Source organism: Triturus cristatus, chromosome 12 (genome assembly GCF_964204655.1).
Source record: "Triturus cristatus chromosome 12, aTriCri1.1, whole genome shotgun sequence".
In the NCBI taxonomy this organism is placed as follows: domain Eukaryota; kingdom Metazoa; phylum Chordata; class Amphibia; order Caudata; family Salamandridae; genus Triturus; species Triturus cristatus.
The window spans coordinates 861,080,064-861,103,984 of NC_140595.1; the positions used below are offsets into that span (position 1 = coordinate 861,080,064).

The following is a 23,921-nucleotide window of genomic DNA, read 5'->3' on the forward strand; positions in this document are numbered from 1 at the left end:
CAGGAGCACAAATCGTTAAACAAGAAAGTATTACAATATACAGAAGTTGCACTTTATATGGATGGGCCCTGGTGGCCGCTCAAACCATATACTAAAATAGTGGTATAAGTACCACGAACAGGAAAGGGAGAAGGCCTAGGGCCTCTAGAATCGCTGGGCCTACAAGGCGCTAACTTTAGTTAGTGACCAGGAGGTCCACGGGTCGAGTGTGCAGTAAGGAAAGTTACACGCGGGCGCCCATAGGTTTTCAATGGGTGCGTAATTGTTCAAAAGTTACACCTAGAAGGGTCTTCTGGTTGGACTACGAATTCAAGACTTCAAACCTAGACATTAGAGATGTTACTCTACACTTGTGCACCGGAGTGCCAGCTTTACCTCACCCACAGGAAGCGGGTGCATAGGGCTCGAAGTGCGTCGGGTTTCGTCTATCTGTTCAATGGTGCCTGACGACAAAGATGCTGCAGGCGGTCGGTCCAGAAGAGATGCGGTGGATCCAAGGATGGATCGGAAGTGTAGAAGACCTGAAAGCAGAGGGAACAATGTTCACAGTCACTAGCCAGTGACCGGCGCGGCACCAGGTAGGTGCCAGGCTATGTCGGGTGCAAACAGGTGGAGAGGTGAAGCTCGTCTCCGCAGCCACGTGGTCCCTGAAGGTCGACGACGTCCAGGAGTCGGTTCACGAGCTGTCCCACGCAGGCTCTCGCTGTCGGCGGTGTCAGCGACTCAGAAGAAGCAAACAAGCCTTGGCAAAAGCAGGAGTCGCAGGAAGTGAAGAAAGCTTTTAGCTCGGACCAGCAAGGTCAGAGGGGCTGCTCCTTTGGAGGGCAGCAGGGGCCAGTCTGGAGCAACCAGACCAGCGTCGTAGTTTTTCAAGATGGTCGCCAAGATGGCCACTGGCTAACGGACCAGGGACCGGTTAGGCGGCTCGAGTCGCGAAGTGCAGAGGGGCCCCACGCAGATCGTGGAGATGCTGGAGGGCTCACCTTTGATGCAGATACTGCTCGGATGTTGGGCTTCTCAGGACCCAAAGCACAACTCGGAGGGAGCCTCTGTTGTCGCGCTTTCAGCTAGTCGAGTGTCTTCCAAGGTGGCTGGCTCTACGTGTCTCGTGCCTACAGGGTCCCTTCTTTGCAGGGACTGTGGATCGGGCGGTGAGAGGTCTGGAGGTCCAGTTCTTGTCGGTCTCTGGGCTCGGGCTCCGGCGGGAGGCGGCGGCAAAGCAGACGTCGGTTCGCTGGGTGGTGCTTGCGTTAGCAAGATGGTCACTCCCTGACCATAGGGGAGATTTTCTTCAGTCTTCTGTGCAGCAGAACGTCGAAGTTCCCGTCTTCTTCTTAGTTGTAAGTTGATTTCAGGATGTCTGAAGTCTTTGGACACAGCTCCTACCTTTAAGCGGATTCTAGGGGCCGGACTACCTGCTAGGTCCCTCCCTAAGGGTGGGACCAGGAAGGGGGGTGGTTACACACCCAATCCTTTGTCCAGCTCGCCCCAGGTCTGGGGCTGGTGTGCCCCAGGACCGGATTGAACTGGCATATGCGCCGAGGCCCCTTGTGAGCCTCAGGCATGTCTGTTTCCTTTCAAGCCCTACCTGACCAATACACAAAATCCTGTCTGGGGTGGTGCTCGCACCTCCCCTGGCAGGAAACCCTTTGTCCACGTCTCCCAAGCTGGAAGGACTCCCAGCAGCAGCAGGGCAGACTTGTGTCTGTGGTGGCAGCGTCCATTTTGTGGAGCTGAGGCTATGTCTGATGTCACCCGGGTTTCAGGTTCTGTACATGTCGTGTCCCTCTATGAGGGTGGAATGCTAACCCCGTCGCCAGAATTGGCGAGGGGTTAGTATTCCAATTCGTATGACACCTTACTCGACATGTTTAGATAAAGCCAAACCAAAGATAGTATTTAACCGCGAGGTTCAAAATGCACTTAAGAGTATATGGTATGGCGATATCTGGAAACGGTAGAAGGAAGTTGTTCCGACTACTGCAGACAGGCTCAGCTCATGCCAGAGCACCATCTCCCATAAAACCAAGCACTCTGCCTTCAGGATTGTTAAGGCCTGCCATAGGAGTGACTTATAGGTTAACATGTGTCCCATTTAAGGTTAGGTATAGGCATACTACACCTAAGTAAGAGGTGGATACACCAACTTACCCCAGCTGAGTGATCAGCCAGTTGTGTCAAATTGCTAGGCCAGGCCAGGGGTGGCACAATACATGCTTCAGCCCCGGGTAGGCCTCAGATGCACCAATGCCCTGGGTACCTAGGGTACACTAGTACAGGGGCTCACAGGGTGATCCAGTTCCAATGGGTCATGCACCTAAAGTGCATTGTGTCAATTTAGCAGAGAGAACAGCAGGCTGGGGGTCTGATTAGCAGGCCCACAGCCTCAATACGTCGAAAACCAGTGAAGCAAAAAGCAAAAATTTGGGGTGACCATAGGATAGCAGACCCTACTCTCCTACACAACCCCCCCCCCCGAACGCCGGGACATTAAACTAGCCTTGACCAGTCGTGTCTTCATGTCCTAAGTGGAAGTACCTGGAGAGACCATCTGCATTCCCATGGTCTGTACCTGGCCGGTGCTCCACTGTAAAGTCCATCCCCTGTAGGGAAATGGACCACCTAAGCAGTTTGGGGTTTTCACCCTTCATCTGATTTAGCCACAAGAGGGGCTTATGGTCGGTCTGAATCTTGAAGTGAGTGCCAAATAAGTATGGCCTCAGCTTCTTCAGGGCCCACACCACAGCAAAGGCCTCCCTCTCAATAGCTGACCAATTCTTCTCTCTGGGGGTCAACCTTCTGCTAATAAAAGCAATGGGTTGGTCTTGACCATCTACATTAAGTTGTGACAGCACAGCTCCCACACCCAACTCAGAAGCATCTGTTTGGACAATAAACTCTTTGGAGTAGTCAGGACTTTTCAGGATAGGTGCAGAGCACATGGCCTTCTTCAGATCATCAAATGCCTTTTGACAGCTTACTGTCCACTGAACCTTTTTGGGCATCTTTTTGGATGTCAGATCATTAAGAGGAGTCACAATGGACCCATAGTTCTTAACAAACTTCCTGTAGTACCCAGTCAAGCCCAAGAAAGCTCGGACTTGAGTCTGGGTGGTGGGAGGAGACCAGTCCTTGATGGATTGTATCTTACTCTCCAGTGGTTGAACTTGGCCTCCACCTACAAGGTGGCCCAAGTACACAACCTTACTCTGCCCTATCTGGCACTTAGTAGCCTTGATAGTGAGGCCTGCCTGTTGCAGAGCCTCAAGTACCTTCTTCAGGTGGATCAGGTGATGCTCCCAGGCGGAGCTAAAGACAGCAATGTCATCAAGATATGCTGCACAAAAGTCATCCAACCCAGTAAGGACTTGATTCACCAACCTTTGGAAGGTGGCAGGTGCATTTTTCAGACCAAAGGGCATCACCACAAATTGGTAGTGCCCTCGTGGGGTTGACAATGCTGTTTTGGCCTTAGACTCCTCAGCTAGCCTGATTTGCCAATAGCCAGCTGTCAAATCAAATGTGCTCAAAAACTTAGCAGAAGCCAGTTTATCTATGAGCTCATCTGCCCTTGGAATAGGATGTGCGCCTGTCCTAGTGACAGCATTGAGTCCTCTGTAATCCACACAGAACCTCATCTCTCTCTTGCCATCTTTGGTGTGAGGTTTGGGGACCAGAACCACTGGGCTAGCCCAGGGGCTCTCTGAAGGCTCAATGACACCCAATTCCAGCATCTTTTGTACCTCAGTCTTTATACAGTCCCTGACATGGTCGGGTTGCCTGTAAAGTTTGTTCTTCACAGGAAGACTGTCACCGGTGTCCACCACATGGGTACACCAGCCAGTTTGACTAGGTATCAGTGAGAACATATGCTGAAATGATTGTAGAACTTGTCTACATTCAATTTGCTGATGCTCAGTGAGGTTGCCTCCAAGGGTCACTCCTTCAACTGAACCATCTTCAGGGTTCTGAGACAACAGGTCTGGGAGAGGGTCACTCTCTTCCTCCTGTCCCTCGTCTGTAGCCATGAGCAAGCCCATGTCTGCCCTGTCAACATATGCTTTTAACCTGTTAACATGGAGTATCCTGTGGGGACTCCTGGGAGTGCCTAGGTCCACCAAGTAGGTAACCTCTCCCTTCTTTTCCAGGATTGTATGGGGTCCAGACCATTTGTCTTGGAGTGCTGCTGGGGCCACTGGCTCCAACACCCATACCTTCTGTCCTGGCTGAAACTCAACCAAGACAGCCTTTTGGTCATGCCAAGCTTTCTGTAGGGCCTGGCTTGCCTCAAGGTTTTTAGAAGCCTTCTCCATGTATTCAGCCATCCTGGAGCGGAGACCAAGTACATAATCCACTATGTCAAGCTTAGGCTTTTTGAGAGGTAACTCCCATCCTTCCTTCACTAAACACAGTGGGCCTCTTACAGGGTGCCCAAACAACAATTCAAAGGGGCTGAATCCAACTCCTTTTTGTGGGACCTCTCTGTAAGCAAACAGAAGGCAGGGCAGAAGGATATCCCATTTTCGCCTGAGTTTCTCAGGTAATCCTTTGATCATGCCCTTTAGAGTCTTGTTGAATCTCTCAACACGCCCATTACATTGTGGATGGTAAGGGGTGGTGAACTTATAGTTGACACCACACTCCTTCCACATGGCTGTCAAATATCCTGACATGAAGTTTGCACCTCTGTCAGAGATCACCTCCTTAGGAAAGCCCACTCTGGAGAAGACTCCAAGTAGGGCCCTTGCCACAGCAGGAGCTGTGGTTTTCCTTAGGGGAATTGCCTCCGGGTACCTGGTGGCATGATCCACTACCACCAGTATGAATCTGTTCCCAGATGCAGTTTGGGGGTCCATTGGTCCAACAATGTCTATCCCCACTCTTTCAAAGGGCACTCCCACCACCGGTAGTGGTATCAGGGGGGCCTTTGTGGTGCTACCTGCTTTGCCACTGGCTTGGCAGGTCTCACAGGAGCGACAAAACTCCTTGGCATCTTCTGACATGTGAGGCCAGTGAAAGTGTGGAACAAGTCTGTCCCAAGTCTTATTCTGGCCTAAGTGTCCTGCTAAGGGAATTTCGTGGGCCAAGGTGAGAAGGAAGCCCCTAAACTGCAGAGGTATAACCAACCTCCTGGTTGCACCAGGCTTGGGGTCTCTAGCCTCTGAGTAAAGGAGCCCATCATCCCAATACACTTGATGGGTACCTTGAGAATTCCCAGCAGCCTCAGCAGCAGCCAGCTGTCTGAGGGGTTCAAGAGATGGACAGGATAACTGAGCCTGCCCCAAGTCAGCCCTAGAAGGTCCCCCTGTCCCCAGAAACTCAACCTGGTCAGGTTCAAGCTCTTCAGGGACAGTTCCTTCAAGGTTCTCGAGATCATCTTCCTGGGAAGACTGATCATCACTTGGAGGCAGGGGGGAAGGCACAGCCTTAACCCTCCTGTTCTTCTTCTTGGAAGGTGCTTGGTCCATTGTTCCAGGATCCAAGACCTGAAGTTCAGTAAGGCACTTTTTGGCCTGTGACCTGGTCACAGCAAGGACATGTGGTGATATACCTAACATCTCTACATGTGTCCTGTACTCCACTTCTGACCATAGAGAACTCTCTAGGTCATTGCCCAACAAACATTCTACTGGGAGGTCTGCACTAACCACAACCCTTTTGAGGCCCGTTACCCCTCCCCACGAGAAGTTAACAATCGTCACACTATGGGAAGTAGTGGTATTGCTGGCATTGGTCACCAGGTAATTCTCACCTGGTATGTACTGTCCAGGATCCACAAAACCTGGTGTCACCATAGTGACACTGGCACATGTATCCCTGTAGGCTTGAGCCACTTTTGTATTGATCAATGGAGTCTGTCTGTACTTGCCCAGATTACTGGGGCTCACAGTCAGGGACAAATCCATGTCCCCATCACAGATCAAGACTGCCTGTGTAAGGGTTCTGTCTAGGTCAGAATCTCCTTCAGTTCCCATAGTGATTCCCACTACACCCTTTGTCTGGGGACCAACACTGCTAACAGTACTACTGGGAGCAGGTGCCTTAGGGGCAACAGTGTTGGGGGCTCCACCCTTCTTACAATCACTAGTCCAGTGAGTTGTATTCTTGCAAGACTTGCACCAGGGTTTCTTTGGACCTTCTTTCTTCTTTCCTTTAGATTGTTGGGACCCACCCTCATTAGTACTAGTTTGGGGCCCTGTTGAAGACTTCTGGTCTTTGGATTTCTGGTCATTACCCTTTTGGTCTGTTTTCTTCTGATCACCCCCTTGGCCCTGGTTCTGGTTCTTTTGCTTAACCCTGGTTCTGACCCATTTGTCTGCCTTCTTTCCCAATTCTTGGGGAGAGGTCAGATCCGAGTCAACCAAGTGTTGATGCAGTTGCTGGTTTTGACAGTTATTTAAAATCTGTTCTCTCATCATCAAATTGTACAATCCTGTATAATCTGAAACCTTACTTCCCAGCAACCAACCCTCCAAAGCATTAGTGGCACATATTCAGACCAGTCCTGAGTCTGCGCCTTCTGGGTATCTCTGAACATTAACCTGTACTGCTCAGTGGTTAAGCCTAACCCATCAACCAGGACACTCTTCAGGACTCTGTAGTTTCTGACATCCTCCTCTCTAACAGTGAGGAGTCTATCTCGGCCTCTACCTTCAAAGGAGAGCCATAAGATTGCTGCCCACTGGTCCTCAGGAACCTGCTGTACTTTGCAGGCTCTCTCAAGAGCAGTCATCCATTTGTGGATATCATCCCCACTTTTGTAGGGGGGCACAACCTTGGACAGGTTCCTATTATCAAAGACCCTATCTTTGTCCCTCAGGACAATGCTGCCACCAGTGGGTATAGACCCACTCTCTCTAGGTTGCCTAGCCTTGTTCAGTTTCTCTTCCATCAGGGCTACTTCTAGCTCTTGTTTCCTGATCCTCAGCTGAGCTTCCTGCATTCTGGCCTCATGTTCCCTCCTCCGAGGGCTGGTCATCCTTTTCCTGGACTGACCCTGAGAGCCTCTAGAGGCGTGAGAGGCATTAGAGTTACCTGAGTGATTCCTCTGTCTCCCAAACCCCTGGTTAAGTCCACTGGGGAAACTCGATGGGGGGAACCCATTGTCATTCCCAAGTAGTCTTAAGTTAGCTGGGCCAAGTATAACACTTGGCACTGGGCTAGTTCTCCCATCAGAATCACTACTATTATCAGAATCATCAGCCTTGTCACTCTCGTCCCTACGCTGATCCTCATCATCTGTAGTCTGATTCTCACCTACGGGGTGACTGTTAGGAAGGGGTGCTTCAGTAGCATCTTCAGAAGGAGGGCCTCCTGTTCCAGTCCCGGAGGAGCCTAACTGGGGGGCTTTCTTGAGAGCTCTCTGATCTTCATCAGTTTGCAAGAGTTCTCGGAGTTCAGCAGAGGTAGGGTTCTTGGGCTGTTTAAGGCCCCTGGAATTAGCCAACTGCCTGAGCTCTTTCTGGTTTAGGATAGCAAAGATGGATGGTGCCCTCTGGGGGTCACTCTCGACAGAGATGGGTACCTTGGACCCCTCTGCCCCAGCCATTGCTCTTAAGTGTGGGTGGAAGTGTTGTAACTACCTACACTTGGGTTTTCCTACTAAACCTATCTAGTAGTTGTAGTCCGGGTGTGCTACTCCCTTTGCTCTACAACAACCAAGTTCAGTAGAACTTAAGTATATAACTAACTTGTTTTATATGTACCTAAAGGTACCTGTATGATCTTTCAATTGGTAACAAAGAGATTACAGAGGTAAAACAACAGCAAGCTCAAATCCCAACCGCTGCTCACCAATGTGAGAAGTTGGCCTGGTATATGATGTTCACTAATTAAAGTGACCACCCTGTACCATGCCAAGCAACCCTTATGGTGTGGTTGTAAGTCAACCTTTTCGGACCAGCTGCCCTAGTGGTAGCATAGGCTAAGCAGTCTTTTAGGCTAAACTCGTTTAGGCATGTTAAGCAAGCTGTTTCACCATATGCAACCCCCCTTTATACCAATGAAAGGACACCACACAGATATATATTCAAAATATATATGTATTTATTACTCAAAGTATCCCCTAGACTTTTTATGAGCACAGGAGCACAAATCGTTAAACAAGAAAGTATCACAATATACGAAAGTTGCATTTTATATGGATAGGCCCTGGTGGCCGCTCAAACCATATACTAAAATAGTGGTATAAGTACCACGAACAGGAAAGGGAGAAGGCCGAGGGCCTCTAGAATCGCTGGGCCTACAAGGAGCTAACTTTAGTTAGTGACCAGGAGGTCCACGGGTCGCGTGTGCAGTAAGGAAAGTTACACGCGGGCGCCCATAGGTTTTCAATGGGTGCGTAATTGTTCAAAAGTTACTGCTAGAAGGGTCTTCTGGTTGGACTACGAATTCAAGACTTCAAACCTAGACATTAGAGATGTTACTCTACGCTTGTGCACCGGAGTGCCAGCTTTACCTCACCCACAGGAAGCGGGTGCATAGGGCTCGAAGTGCGTCGGGTTTCGTCTATCTGTTCAATGGAGCCTGACGACAAAGATGCTGCAGGCGATCGGTCCAGAAGAGATGCGGTGGATCCAAGGATGGATCGGAAGTGTAGACGACCTGAAAGCAGAGGGAACAATGTTCACAGTCACTAGCCAGTGACCGGCGCGGCACCAGGTAGGTGCCAGGCTATGTCGGGTGCAAACAGGTGGAGAGGTGAAGCTTGTCTCCGCAGCCACGTGGTCCCTGAAGGTCGACGACGTCCAGGAGTCGGTTCACGAGGTGTCCCACGCAGGCTCTTGCTGTCGGCGGTGTCGGCGACTCAGAAGAAGCAAACAAGCCTTGGCAAAAGCAGGAGTCGCAGGAAGTGAAGAAAGCTTTTAGCTCGGACCAGCAAGGTCAGAGGGGCTGCTCCTTTGGAGGGCAGCAGGGGCCAGTCTGGAGCAACCAGACCAGCGTCGTAGTTTTTCAAGATGGTCGCCAAGATGGCCACTGGCTAACGGACCAGGGACCGGTTAGGCGGCTCGAGTCGCGAAGTGCAGAGGGGCCCCACGCAGATCGTGGAGATGCTGGAGGGCTCACCTTTGATGCAGATGCTGCTCGGATGTTGGGCTTCTCAGGACCCAAAGCACAACTCGGAGGGAGCCTCTGTTGTCGCGCTTTCAGCTAGTCGAGTGTCTTCCAAGGTGGCTGGCTCCACATGTCTCGGTGCCTCCACGGGTCCCTTCTTTGCAGGGACTGTGGATCGGGCGGTGAGAGGTCTGGAGGTCCAGTTCTTGTCGGTCTCTGGGCTCGGGCTCCGGCGGGAGGCGGCGGCAAAGCAGACGTCGGTTCGCTGGGTGGTGCTTGCGTTAGCAAGATGGTCACTCCCTGACCATAGGGGAGATTTTCTTCCGTCTTCTGTGCAGCAGAACGTCGAAGTTTCCGTCTTCTTCTTAGTTGTAAGTTGATTTCAGGATGTCTGAAGTCTTTGGACACAGCTCCTACCTTTAAGCGGATTCTAGGGGAAGGACTACCTGCTAGGTCCCTCCCTAAGGGTGGGACCAGGAAGGGGGGTGGTTACACCCCCAATCCTTTGTCCAGCTCGCCCCAGGTCTGGGGCTGGTGTGCCCCAGGACCGGATTGAACTGGCATATGCGCCGAGGCCCCTTGTGAGCCTCAGGCATGTCTGTTTCCTTTCAAGCCCTACCTGACCAATACACAAAATCCTGTCTGGGGTGGTGCTCGCACCTCCCCTGGCAGGAAACCCTTTGTCCACGTCTCCCAAGCTGGAAGGACTCCCAGCAGCAGGAGGGCAGACTTGTGTCTGTGGTGGCAGCGTCCATTTTGTGGAGCTGAGGCTATGTCTGATGTCACCCTGGTTTCAGGTTCTGTACGTGTCGTGTCCCTCTAGGAGGGTGGAATGCTAACCCCGTCGCCAGAATTGGCGAGGGGTTAGTATTCCAATTCGTATGACACCTTACTCGACATGTTTAGATAAAGCCAAACCAAAGATAGCATTTAACCGCGAGGTTCAAAATGCACTTAAGAGTATATGGTATGGCGATATCTGGAAACGGTAGAAGGAAGTTGTTCAGACTACTGCAGACAGGCTCAGCTCATGCCAGAGCATCATCTCCCATAAAACCAAGCACTCTGCCTTCAGGATTGTTATGGCCTGCCATAGGAGTGACTTATAGGTTAACATGTGTCCCATTTAAGGTTAGGTATAGGCATACTACACCTAAGTAAGAGGTGGATACACCAACTTATCCCAGCAGAGTGATCAGCCAGTTGTGTCAAATTGCTAGGCCAGGCCAGGGGTGGCACAATACATGCTTCAGCCCCGGGTAGGCCTCAGATGCACCAATGCCCAGGGTACCTAGGGTACACTAGTACAGGGGCTCACAGGGTGATCCAGTTCCAATGGGTCATGCACCTAAAGTGCATCGTGTCAGTTTAGCAGAGAGAACAGCAGGCTGGGGGTCTGATTAGCAGGCCCACAGCCTCAAAACGTCGAAAACCAGTGAAGCAAAAAGCAAAAAGCAAAAATTTGGGGTGACCATAGGATAGCAGACCCTACTCTCCTACAGGCTGTCCCAGGAAGTGCGATAAAAAGTGGGGAGGGTGGAACGCCTTTCGTGGAGAAATATGTACCTCTCCCACAGATGATATGGCAATGAGACGGCCTAGGCTTGCAGACTCTTAATGCCTTATTGTGTGACTTGCTAGACTTCACATTCCCTGCTGCTTAAATGCTATACCCTACAAATGTATTGTATTACTGAAATTGTGCTTGCTTTAATAAAAAGTTTAATAAAAAAAAACAACAAAAAAAAAAAAAGAACTGGGCACTCCGACAATTTCAGTCAGGAAGACTAGGAATCTGGGGAAGCTTGTCGATGACAAACTGTCCCTCGAAGGACAAGTCAATGCCGTGGCCTCGTCATCTTTTCACACACTGAAGATCATTAACAAAGTGCTTCCTTTCATTCCTCGCCATTAGCAGAAGACAGTAGTCACCGCTCAGACTGTAAAAATGACAAAATAATGAAGCGATACTATCAAAACAATGTGCCACATAACTTGCATTTTCGTGCCACACACTTTAGTAAACCATGCCACATAATTTGATACTCTCTTGCCACATAATTCCAGTAGCCCTGTGCATAAGGACTATAATTGCTTACCAATGCATCTTTCTTCCATTATCCAGCAGTGTGACAGAACCCTCGCCAGCACCACTGCAGGAGAAAAGGACTTTTCCAGTGCTAACTCCCAGGGCCAATCTCGGAGGACCTTCAGTGATACCGTTTATCATAATTAGTCACTTTTCCACGAGCAGGCTCTTCACGCTTATTTACTGGCTCTTTAGTGGTTTCTAGGTTGCAATTCTCAGCATGTCTGTTTAGTGCCCGGGCGCTTAGTCTTAGAACTGGTGCTTCTGATTTTTGAAGCAGGCAACCTTGCCCTCCACTGGCCCTCAACATGCGTTAGAGGAGTGTCTGCGGTTGCTGGCCCTTTGCTCCGCTGCAACGGATGTGCAAACTTTGCAGAAGTGTGAACCAATCAAGTTAGAAAGGTGGGGCACTTCCTCCCACAGTCCTTCACTGCTTAGGTCTGGTCAACCCATCCCAAGGTCAGCCACCAGCGCTGGAGATCAAGGTCAGCCATCAGCGATGGGTGCTGGAGATCAAGGCATCAGCCTATCCCACGGTCAGCCATCAGCGCTGGAGATTAAGGCATCAACCCATCCGAAGGTCAGTGTTGGAGATGAAGGCATCAATCCATCCCAAGGTCAGCCATTAGCGCTGGAGATCAGGCATCAACCCATCCAAAGCTCAGCCATCAGTGCTGGAGTTTAAGGCATCAACCCATCCCAAGGTCAGCCATCAGCAATGGAGATCAAGACATCAACCCATCCCAAGGTCAGCCATCAGCGATTGGCGCTGGAGATCAAGGCATCAACCTATCCCAAGGCCAGCTATCCGCACTGGAGATCAAGGTATCAACCGAACCCAAGATCAGCCGTCAGCGCTGGAGTTCAAGGTATCAACCCAACCCAAGGTCAACCATCAGCGCTGAAGATCAAGGCATCAACCCATCCCAAGGTCAGCCATCAACGCTGGAGATCAAGGCATCAACCCATCTCCAGGTCAGCCATCAGCGCTGGAGATCAAGGCATCAATTCATCCCAAGGTCAGCCGGCAGTGCTGGAGATCAAGGCATCAACCCATCCCTAGGTCAGCCATAAGCGCTGCAAATCAAGGCTTCAACCCATCCCAAGGTCAGCCATCAGCACTGGGAGCTGGAGATCAAGGCATCAACCCATCCCAAGGTCAGCCTTCAGCACTGGAGATCAAGGCATCAACCCATCCCAAGGTCAGCCTTCAGCACTGGAGATCAAGGCATCAACCCATCCCAAGGTCAGCCATCCGCGCTGGAGATCAAGGCATCAACCAATCCCATGGTGAGCCATCAGCACTGGAGATCATGGTATCAACCAATCCCAAGGTCAGCCATCCGCGCTGGAGATCAAGCCCTCAACCCATCCCAAGGTCAGCCATCAGCGCTGGAGATCAAGGCATCAACCCATCCCAAGGTCAGCCATCAGTGCTGGAGATTAAGGCATCAACCTATCCGAAGATCAGCCATCAATGCTGGAGACCAAGGCATCAACTCGTCCCAAGGTCAGCCATCAGCGCTGGAGACCAAGACCAACCCATCCCAAGGTCGGTCCTAAGCGCTGCAAATCAAGGCATCAACCCATCCCAAGGTCAGACATCAGCACTGGGAGCTGGAGATCAAGGCATCAACCCATCCCAAGATCAGCCATCAGCGCTGGATATCAACGGATCAAGATACCCAAGGTCAGCCATCAGCGCTGGAGATCAAGGCTTCAACCCATCCCAAGATCAGTCATCAGTGCTGGAGATCAAGGGATCAACCCATCCCAATGTCAGCCATCAGGGCTGGAGATAAAGGCATCAACCCATCCCAAGGTCAGCCTTCAGCACTGGAGATCAAGGCATCAACCCATCCCAAGGTCAGCCATCAGGGATGGAGATCAAGGCATCAACCCATCCCAAGGTCAGCCTTCAGCACTGGAGATCAAGGCATCAACCCATCCCAAGGTGAGCCATCAGCGCTGGAGATCAGGGCATCAACCCATCCCAAGGTGAGCCATCAGCTCTGGAGATCAAGTCATCAACCCATACCAAGGTCAGCCATCAGCGCTGGAGATCAAGGTATCAACCCATTCCAAGGTCAACCATCAACGCTGGAGATCAAGGCATCAACCAATCCCATGGTGAGCCATCAGCACTGGAGATCAAGGCATCATCTCATCCCAAGGTCAGCCATCAGCGCTGGAGATCAAGGCATAAACTCATCCCGAAGTCAGCCATCAGCGCTGGAGATCAAGGCATCAACCTATCCCAAGTTCAGCCATCAGCGCTGGAGATCAAAGCATCAACCTATCCCAAGTTCAGCCATCAGCGCTAGAGATCAAGGCATCAACCCATCCCAAGGTCAGCCAACAGCGCTAGAGATCAAGGCATCAACCCATCCCAAGGTGAGCCATCAGCGCTGGAGATCAAGGCATCAACCCATCCCAAGGTCAGCCATCAACGATGGAGATCAAGGCATCAACCCATCCCAAGGTCAGCCATTAACGCTGGAGATCAAGGCATGAACCCATCCCAAGGTCAGCCATCAACGATGGAGATCAAGGCATCAACCCATCCCAAGGTCAGCCATCAGTGCTGGAGGTCAAGGCATCAACCCATCCCAAGGTCAGCCATCAGCGCTGGAGATCAAGGCATGAACCCATCCCCAGGTCAGCCATCAGCGCTGGAGATCAAGGCATGAACCCATCCCCAGGTCAGCCATCAGCGCTGGAGATCAAGGCATCAACGCATCCCAAGGGGAGCCATCAGCGCTGGAGATCAAGGCATCAACCCATCCCAAGGTCAGCCATCAGCGCTGGAGATCAAGGCATGAACCCATCCCCAGGTCAGCCAGCAGCGCTGGAGATCAAGGCATCAACGCATCCCAAGGGGAGCCATCAGCGCTGGAGATCAAGGCATAAACTCATCCCGAAGTCAGCCATCAGCGCTGGAGATCAAGGCATCAACCTATCCCAAGTTCAGCCATCAGCGCTGGAGATCAAAGCATCAACCTATCCCAAGTTCAGCCATCAGCGCTAGAGATCAAGGCATCAACCAATCCCATGGTGAGCCATCAGCACTGGAGATCAAGGCATCAACCCATCCCAAGGTCAGCCAACAGCGCTGTAGCTCAAGGCATCAACCCAACCCAAGGTCAGCCATCAGCGCTGGAGATCAAGGCATCAACCCATCCCAAGGTCAGCCATCAGCGCTGGAGATCAAGGCATCAACCTATCCCAAGTTCAGCCATCAGCGCTAGAGATCAAGGCATCAACCAATCCCATGGTGAGCCATCAGTGCTGGAGATCAAGGCATCAACCCATCCCAAGGTCAGCCAACAGCGCTAGAGATCAAGGCATCAACCCATCCCAAGGTCAGCCATCAGCGCTGGAGATCAAGGCATCAACCCATCCCAAGGTCAGCCATCAGCGCTGGAGATCAAGGCATCAACCCATCCCAAGGTCAGCCATCAGCGCTGGAGATCAAGGTATCAACGCATCCCAAGGTCAACCATCAACGCTGGAGATCAAGGCATCAACCAATCCCAAGGTCAGCCATCAACGCTGGAGATCAATGCAGCAACCCATCCCAAGGTCAGCCATCAACGCTGGAGATCAATGCATCAACCCATCCCAAGGTCAGCCATCAACGATGGAGATCAAGGCATCAACCCATCCCAGGGTCAGCCATCAGCGCGGGAGATCAAGGGGTTAACCCATCACAAGGGCAGCCATCAGTGCTAAAGATCAAGGCATCAACGTATCTCAAGTTCAGCCAGCAGCGCTGGAGATCAAGGCATCAACCATCAGCTCTGGAGATCAAGGCATCAAAATGCACTAACGGGCATCAGCAGAGGATCTGCCAGCCACCCTAATCTACAGCTTTAGCACGGTGGACCGCCAGACACAATCGAGAATGAAAAGGGGTGACCGGAACTGCGCTAGACTCGATGGAACCCTTCCTCTCACACTGGAGCCTCAAACCAGGCGAGGGGCTGTCCGCGAGGGTTTGAGAGAATTTGGTGCCCGTGGAGGAATGCAGATGCAACTGACCCCTAATTGATGACGTAAGTGAGAGCCCCAGGAAGGGCGCAGGTGGTACAGGGGCATTTTATCATGGAACGAGGGTAACATCACCCTTTTGTTTAGACATATACGTAACATGGGGTTTAGCCCTAGGGGGCATGGGGCGGTGGTCCTGCTGGCATGGCTCACACTGCTGTTCGCGGATGGGTGGGCGGTTGATCAAAATCAATAAAACGATCTTTAAAAAAGACAGGACACGCGCCCGATGGGCGACTCTGGAAGTAGCGTTGTGGCTTCCAGTGGCCACTATGGGACACACCACCCAGAGGTGTAGGGGTGGGGTAGGAATGCGAGGGCCTCGGCAGTGAGTTGTAGGGATGAGTGTAGGCCAGACGTCTGATGGGTGTTGAGAGCAGACTTCTTTTTACCCAGATCAGGTTTCTGCTTGCAGAATAAGGAAACATTAGGCAGAATGAGGCAGAATAAGGCACAGTGAGGCACCATGAGGCACAGTGAGGCACAGTGAGGCACCATGAGGTAGAACGAGGCACAGTGAGGAAGAGTGAGGCACAGTGAGGAAGAGTGAGGGGTGCTGTTACAAAGCCTGATCTGGTCACAGTAAAGCACCATGAGTCATAGTGAGGCACAATGAGGTGGCCTGAGGCACAGTGAGGCAGGGTGAGGCACAATGAGGAAAAATGAGGCAGAATGAGGCAGAGTGAGGCAGAATGAAGCAGAGTGAGCCCGGTCACAGTGAGGTACAATGAGGCAGAACGAGGCACCATGAGTCACAGTGAGGCAGAGTGCAGGATGCTGAGGCAGAATGAGGCACAGTGAGTCACAATACGGTGGAATGAGGCACCAAGAGGTGGAATGAGGGACCATGAGGTACAGTGAGGCACCATGAGGCAGAGTGAGGCACAATGGGGTGAAATGAGGCACTGTGTGGGATGCTGTCACAAAGCTGAGCCTGAGGCACAATGGGGTGAAATGAGGCACCATAAGGCAGAGTGAGGCGGAATGAGGCAGAGTGAGGCACAATGAGGCAGAGTGAGACACAATGGGGTGAAATGAGGCACCGTGAGGGATGCTGTCACAAAGCTGAACCTGAGGCACAATGTGGTGAATTGAGGCACCGTAAGGCAGAGTGAGGCGGAATGAGGCAGAGTGAGTCAGAGTGAGGCACAATGAAGCGGAATGAGGCATCATGAGGCAGCGTGAGGCACAATGAGGTGAAATGAGGCACCGTGAGGCAAAGTGTGGGATGCTGTCAGCAAGCTGAGCCTGAGGCACAATGAGGTAAAATGAGGCACCGTGAGTCAGAGTGAGGGACAATGAAGCGGAATGAGGCACCGTGAGGCACAGTGAGGGATGCTGTTACACAGCTGAGCCTGAGGCACAATGAGGTGAAATGAGGCACCGTGAGGCAAAGTGAGGGATGCTGTCACCAAGCTGAGCCTGAGGCACAATGAGGTGAAATGAGGCACCGTAAGGCAGAGTGAGGCAGAGTGAGGCAGAGTGAGGCACAATGAAGCGGAATGAGGCCCCATGAGGCACAATGAGGGATGCTGTTACACAGCTGAGCCCGGGTCCCTGGTCTCTGGAACGTCAGTCTTGCGAGGACGAGGGCTCCACGTGGACCTGTCCAATGCATGCAATGTATAGAGACGAGTCTCTGGAGCGCAGTGAACCTGCCCGAGGTCTTTAAACTTCCCGAGAATTCAACATAGTGTAAAGCGCCAAGAAGCGGCAGCGGTGAGGTTTACAATGAACATTGTCAAGAAACAGCACACCGCAGCGGGGGAAGCGCCTTAAACAACCCAGTGTTAACAGTGACGTCGGGCCCGGCTGAAAGGCAGAGCGGGTCCGTGAGTGAAAGGAGGAGCCCCACCGCCCCCGGGGGAATGAACAGTTACCAGGGCAGAGCTGCACAGGGCGCCTCACCTCCGCAGGGTCCTTCCCAGCCATGACGGTCCAGTTGTCTCCGGTGACTGGGCTGAGGTCCGGTGGATAAAAGGAGGAGCCACGGAGAGATGCGAGACAATGAAAGAGCCTCCGACGAGGGGTATCAGGAGCCAAGCACTGCGCATGCGCAACGTGCAGGATTCGATCAGGGTGGAAAGCCAGCGCAGCGCGGGGGACAGACACTGCTCACCACATACAGTTTCCTACACACAGCTCACTACACACTGCTCTCCACATACTGCTCATCACATACTACTCACGAGACACTGATCATCACACACAGCTCACGAGACACAGATCATCACACACAGCTCACGAGACAGATCAAAACAAGCGCAACTACAGCTCCAGGCGGGCGCAGCGCCCAAAGAGGCACTAGCTCCGAAGACGGGCGCAGAAACGGGGCGATGGGACTACAGCCCACTGAAGACCGTGCGTGCACACTAGCCACTAGAAGCGGAGTACAGGGATGCGCTGAGGGGGGAGACACTGACACTCAGTGCACGCGTAGACCCCACAAACGCCTCCGTCGAAGGGCAATGAATAGAGCCCCCTCCTTACCACAGACGTCTGCTCACCCTACTCCTACCCTGCGGTGGCCCCCCGTGCATCCTCGCTGTGCAGGACACTGCTCGTGTGTTGACGTCAGATGGGTGCTGGGGGTTGTGTGTTACATTGTGCATTTCTGGGTTTTTATTCTACTCCCCTCTCTTCTAAATCAGTCCATCGGAAAAGATACAACTCGGCTGGACATTGAGTTTACTCAGTTTGTTTCTCATCATTCAATACTTGAGTCCAAATCCCTGCAACACCTCAGGAGTCAGCTTGGTGCTGCAACTTGTAAGAGACTGGAGTATCAGGGACGGAAGTATCAGAGACGGGAGTATCAGGGACGGGAGTATCAGAGACGGGAGTATCAGAGACGGGAGTATCAGAGACGGGAGTATCAGAGACGGGAGTATCAGGGACGGGAGTATCAGAGACGGGAGTATCAGAGACGGGAGTATCAGAGACGGGAGTATCAGAGACGGGAGTATCAGAGACGGGAGTATCAGAGACGGGAGTATCAGGGACGGGAGTATCAGAGACAGGCACGGGAGTATCAGGGACGGGAGTATCAGGGACGGGAGTGTCAGGGACGGGAGTGTCAGGGACGGGAGTGTCAAGGACGGGAGTGTCAGGGACGGGAGTATCAGGGACGGGAGTATCAGGGACGGGAGTGTCAGCGGCGGGAGTGCCAGAGACGGGAGTATCAGAGACGGGAGTATCAGAGACAGGGACGGGAGTATCAGGGACGGGAGTATCAGAGACGGGAGTATCAGAGACGGGAGTATCAGAGACGGGAGTATCAGAGACGGGAGTATCAGGGACGGGAGTATCAGAGACGGGAGTATCAGGGACGGGAGTATCAGAGACGGGAGTATCAGAGACGGGAGTATCAGAGACGGGAGTATCAGAGACGGGAGTATCAGGGACGGGAGTATCAGGGACGGGAGTATCAGAGACAGGGACGGGAGTATCAGGGACGGGAGTGTCAGGGACGGGAGTGTCAGGGACGGGAGTATCAGGGACGGGAGTATCAGGGACGGGAGTGTCAGCGGCGGGAGTGTCAGCGGCGGGAGTATCAGAGACGGGAGTATCAGAGACAGGGACGGGAGTATCAGGGACGGGAGTATCAGGGACGGGAGTATCAGGGACGGGAGTGTCAGGGACGGGAGTGTCAGGGACGGGAGTGTCAGGGACGGGAGTGTCAGGGACGGGAGTGTCAGCGGCGGGAGTATCAAATGCTGGAGTAACAGACGGCAGTATCAGAGACGGGAGTATCAGGGACGGGAGTAACAGAGACGGGAGTATCAGGGACGGGAGTATCAGGGACGGGAGTATCAGGGACGGGAGTATCAGGGACGGGAGTATCAGGGACGGGAGTATCAGGGGCGGGAGTATCAGGGGCGGGAGTATCAAATGCTGGAGTAACAGAGATGGGAGTATCAGGGACGGGAGTATCAAATGCTGGAGTAACAGAGACTGGAGTAACAAAGACAGGAGTATCAGAGACGGGAGTATCAGGGACGAGAATATCAAATGCTGGAGTAATAGACAGCAGTATCAGAGACGGGAGTATCAGGGACGGGAGTAACAGAGACGGGAGTAACAGAGACGGGAGTAACAGAGACGGGAGTAACAGAGACAGGAGTAACAGAGACGGGAGTAACAAAGACGGGAGTAACAAAGACGGGAGTATCAGGGACGGGAGTATCAAATGCGGGAGTATCAGAGATGGGAGCATCAGAGACGGGAGCATCAGAGACGGGAGCATCAGGGATGGGAGTATCAGGGACAGGAGTATCAGGGACGGGAGTATCAAATGCTGGAGTATCAGTTGCGGGAGTATCAGCGACAGGAGTATCAGGGATGGGAGTATCAGAGACGGGAGTATCAGAGACGGGAGTATCAGAGACGGGAGTATCAAATGCTGGAGTATCAGTTGCGGGAGTATCAGCGACAGGAGTATCAGCGACGAGAGTATCAGCGACAGGAGTATCAGCGACAGGAGTATCAGCGACGGGAGTATCAGGGATGGGAGTATCAACAGCGGGAGTATCAGAGACGGGAGTATCAGAGACGGGAGTATCAGAGACGGGAGTATCAGAGACGGGAGTATCAGGGACGGGAGTATCAGGGACGGGAGTATCAGGGACGGGAGTATCAAATGCTGGAGTATCAGAGACGGGAGCATCAGGGACGGGAGCATCAGGGACGGGAGCATCAGGGACGGGAGCATCAGGGACGGGAGCATCAGGGACGGGAGCATCAGGGACGGGAGTATCAAATGCTGGAGTATCAGAGATGGGAGCATCAGAGACGGGAGCATCAGAGACGGGAGCATCAGAGACGGGAGCATCAGGGACGGGAGCATCAGGGACGGGAGTATCAGATGCTGGAGTATCAGATGCTGGAGTATCAGATGCTGGAGTATCAAAGAAGGGAGTATCAAAGACGGGAGTATCAGAGACCAGAGTACCAAACTGATGTCTGAGACAGACCCACACCTCGTGTGCCTTTGGTGTCTGGAGCGCGACACGATGTCGTGCTCCGACGGCTGGGCCATGAATTCAAAGTCTTTGCGGGAGCGGTTCCGAAAGCTATTGGAGGCATGGCAGTTGGCTCCGCGTCAATCCCGGTCTCATACGAGGGGTAGGTCTCGAGACCGATCGCAGAGCCCCCACACCTCGTCCCATTCCAAGTCTTCGAGATCTTCAGGTAAGTCGAAGCACAAGAAGAAGGTGAAGAAGCAACGGCGCTCTTCACCTTCTCCCCGTCGGTCGGCTGATACGCCACAGGACCTGGAGCATCGTTGCACTAAAGCTCCGTCTTCGGTGCCTCATTCAGGGAAGACTCCACACCCCCCTTTGTTTCCGGGAGTCGGGGCGTCCCTTGCCCAACTTCGTGCATTTTATGAAGCCCTCTACAGTATCTTTGGGCATCCCAACTCCGCCGGTGGTCCTTCGTGCCACCAGAGCCGGTCGGGGGCCCTGGACCTTTGATTCTGCTGGCTCCGGCACCGGAGGGCCCCCGTGGATCCAGGTCAGGATCCAGATCGACACCAGTCGACCTTACTCGACCTTCCCCAGCGACAATCCCGGCAACGATGCCCCTGTCTGAAGCCGTCCCCATCCTCACCCCCGAGATGGACCCGGAACCGAACCGATATCGGCCGACATCGAATCCGACGTCAGAAGGTACTTTTGTTGCCCTGTTCATTCCTGATGTTCCCTATCACCCAGAAGGTGGTGATGAGAGTTGGAAGGGGTCGCTCGACCCTTTGGCAGACCAGCTGGAAGAACCGGACCGGAGAGAGGACCTAGGTGATGTCTGTGGTCAGGACACTTCTCCAGACCTTGGCATGCTTTCTCCCCCTACCGTGGCTACGGAGGAGGGAGCATCTTACGCTGTGGTGGTGCGAAGGGCAGCCGAGGCCTTGGGCCTGGAGCTCTCTTCAGAGGCATTCACGACTAATCTCCTGACAGAGGTGCTTCAGCCTGCAGCAACCTCCTCTGAACCCTTCTGCCCTTCAATGAAGCCATCACTGACGTCCTTCTGGGCACTTGGTCCAAGCCCAGCACAAGGGCTCCTGTGGAAAGGACGATTGCCCGCTGCCACTACCCTTCTCCTGGTGACCCAGTTTTCTTCACCCAACACCCTTCCCGCGAGAGCTTGGTGGTCCAAGCCCCCTCTTCTACAGGCGCATTCTCTTCTGCTCCCCCAGACAGGGAATCCTGGAAGCTGGATCGTCTTGGAAAGTGCATGTTCTCTTCCTCCAGCTTGGCACTGCGGTCCGTGAATACTGCATGCCTCTTGGGCTGATACTCCCATACTATCTGGCATACCGTCGCGCAAGTGCTGCCTCAGTGCCCGGAGGAGGCCCAGGCCGTCCTTCGAGCACTGCCCTTGAACCAATTGTGGTCTGCTAGCCACCACTGCAGGTCTCTTGCAGTGCCCGCTGAAATCTGAACCAGGTTGATATTTCCTCAATGCTGCGCCCATTGGAACTTCAGGTCACACTGCAGAGCCTGCATGTGCCACCGTGCATGGATCACTAGCAGGATGCAGGAGGCCACGAGGCCCAACTGCCTCAGTCGTTCTCATCGAAATCCAGGATGGAGGCTGAAACATAGCTATCATAGCCTGAATATCCTGGACTCGCCGTTCAGAAGGATAGGCCTGAAACTGCACGGTATACAGAATCGCTCCAATGCAAAGGAGCGTCAGAGAGGGAGTCAGTTGTGACTTCAGCACGTTGATAGTTAACCTCAGCGAATAGAGGAGGGTCACAATAGCCTGGAGGTGGGAGACAACAGCTTAGGGCGAGCCCGCATTCAACAACCAGTCATCGAGATAGGAGAAGACTGGAACCCCTGATCTTCGCAGATGGGATACGACCACCGCCATCAGCTTTGTGAACACCCGAGGGGCCCTGGTGAGACCAAAGGGGAGCACTGCAAATTGAAAGTGCTCGTGACCCACCGTAAACTGCAGGTAGCGACGATAGGCAGGCAGGATGGGAATATGAAAATAGGCATCCTGCAAGTTCAGCGCTACCATCCAGTCTCCTGGGTCCAAGGCAGACAGGACCGGAGCAAGGGTGAGCATCTTGAATTTCTCCTTTTTGAGGAAGTAATTGAGGGCACTGAGGTCTAGGATAAGACGAAGGCCTCCGTCCTTCTTGGGGACCAGAAAGTAGCGGGAATAGCAACCACTACCTACTTCAGGTCCGGGAACCCTCTCTATAGCTCCCTTGGCCAAGAGAGTTTTGACTTCCTCACGTAGCAAAGCAAGGTGATCTCCTTCATCAGCCAATCGTACACTGGAGGCATGTCTGGAGGTGTGGTCTCGAAGGGGAGGGAGTAGCCCCTTCGGACTATGTGCAACACCCACCTTCTCTGATGTAATGTTTTGCCAGTGGTGGAGATGATGGCGTATTCTGCCACCAACTGGCCAAGAGTTATCCTGGGGTATCGGACTAGGAAGGTTTTGCGGTGGAGGAGTGGATGGTGGCTTGGTCGACTTCTGGTTTCCTGACCCACAAGGCCGGGGTGAACCGCGTCCACGGCCCCGCTGAGGCTCTAGCCGGAGTAGGGTTGGCATGGCTGGTAGCCCCTTCCGTAGCCACGAAAGGTGGATGAAGGCCTGGGGTGGTGGTGAGGCCCAAAGACTTGGCTGTGGCCCGCGTGTCATTAAAGCGCTCAAGGGCAGTATCCACCTTGTGTCCGAAGAGACGGGAGCCATCAAAGAGCATGTCCATGAGGTTAGCCTGGACATCCCCCAGAAAAAAACAGGCGTTCTCAACCAGGCGTGGGGACGAACGACCACTGTCATGGAAATTGCTCTACATAGCGAGTCCGTCATGTCCAAGCCACATCTGATGGTGTACTTAGCTGTGTCCCTCCCGTTTGAGATAGCTTGGGAGAGTAGAGCCCAGTCCTCCTCCGAGACTCTGGGCAGCGCCTTGGCTACCATATCCCATTTGGAATGGGAATAACGGCCCAACAGGCATGCAGTGTTTACCGACCGCAATGCCAGACTGGCAGAAGACATTTTTTTCTTACCGAAGTTCTCCAGTCTCTTGGATTCCCTGTCCGGAAGGGAATGCGCGACAAGAAGTGGAAGCTTAGACCACCAAGCTTTGAAGGGTGTGGTGGGTGGTGAGGAAAAGTGGTTTATCCGGTGCAGGGCGATGGCGGCGGGCGATCGTCCTGTGCTGGGTTTGAACCAAGTCCCCAGAAGGACACCTGTTAAGGCCTAATTGAAGGGCAGTAGGGGTTCCGAACTCGAGACCCCAGTCTGCAGCATCTCTGTCAAGACATTAGTCTAGACTGCCACTGTAGGAAGCTGCAGGTCGAGGACCTCCGCAGCCCTACGCATCCCCATGGCAAAAGATGCTCCTTCCTCCGTAGCCAGGTTAGGAGGGGACAGCATGCCAGAGTCTGGGGAGGTGTCCAGGCTACTGGCATCACCCAGTTCTTCATACCAGTCCAGACCTTGTTGCTGTTGGATTTCTAAGGGATCCTGCTCACCTCCCAAACCTCTTCATCCATCCTGAACTCTTAAGAATAGGGCTCTGTTGGCGCCAGTCCCAGCGTCAGAGGACGTCCGACTGGCTCCGTGTCATCAGAAATGAGGATCAGAGTGGCACAGCAGGTGGGTGCCGCCGGCACCAAGGACCTCAGTGCCAGATACGAAGCCGGGGAAGTTCGCTGTGGAGGTGCGACCAGCGTCGGTCCGGACCCGGGAACGGGTC

The 23,921-nt window shown here is 53.0% G+C and overlaps 1 protein-coding gene across 3 annotated transcripts in view; it reads right to left on the reverse strand.

Annotated features, from left to right (window-relative positions):
• LOC146783124 (uncharacterized) overlaps nt 1-17,306 on the reverse strand; it is a 181,884-nt gene extending 164,578 nt beyond the window's left edge. For 2 of the 3 annotated variants that reach the window (XM_085638827.1, XM_085638826.1), the window contains exon 1: nt 17,102-17,306. In XM_085638827.1, the coding sequence (XP_085494953.1) occupies nt 17,102-17,125 (24 nt within the window). In that variant the 5' untranslated portion in view covers nt 17,126-17,306. The remainder of the gene's footprint in view (nt 1-17,101) is intronic. The other variant, XM_085638825.1, reaches the window with a different exon arrangement.
• Between the last annotated feature and the right edge of the window lie 6,615 nt (nt 17,307-23,921).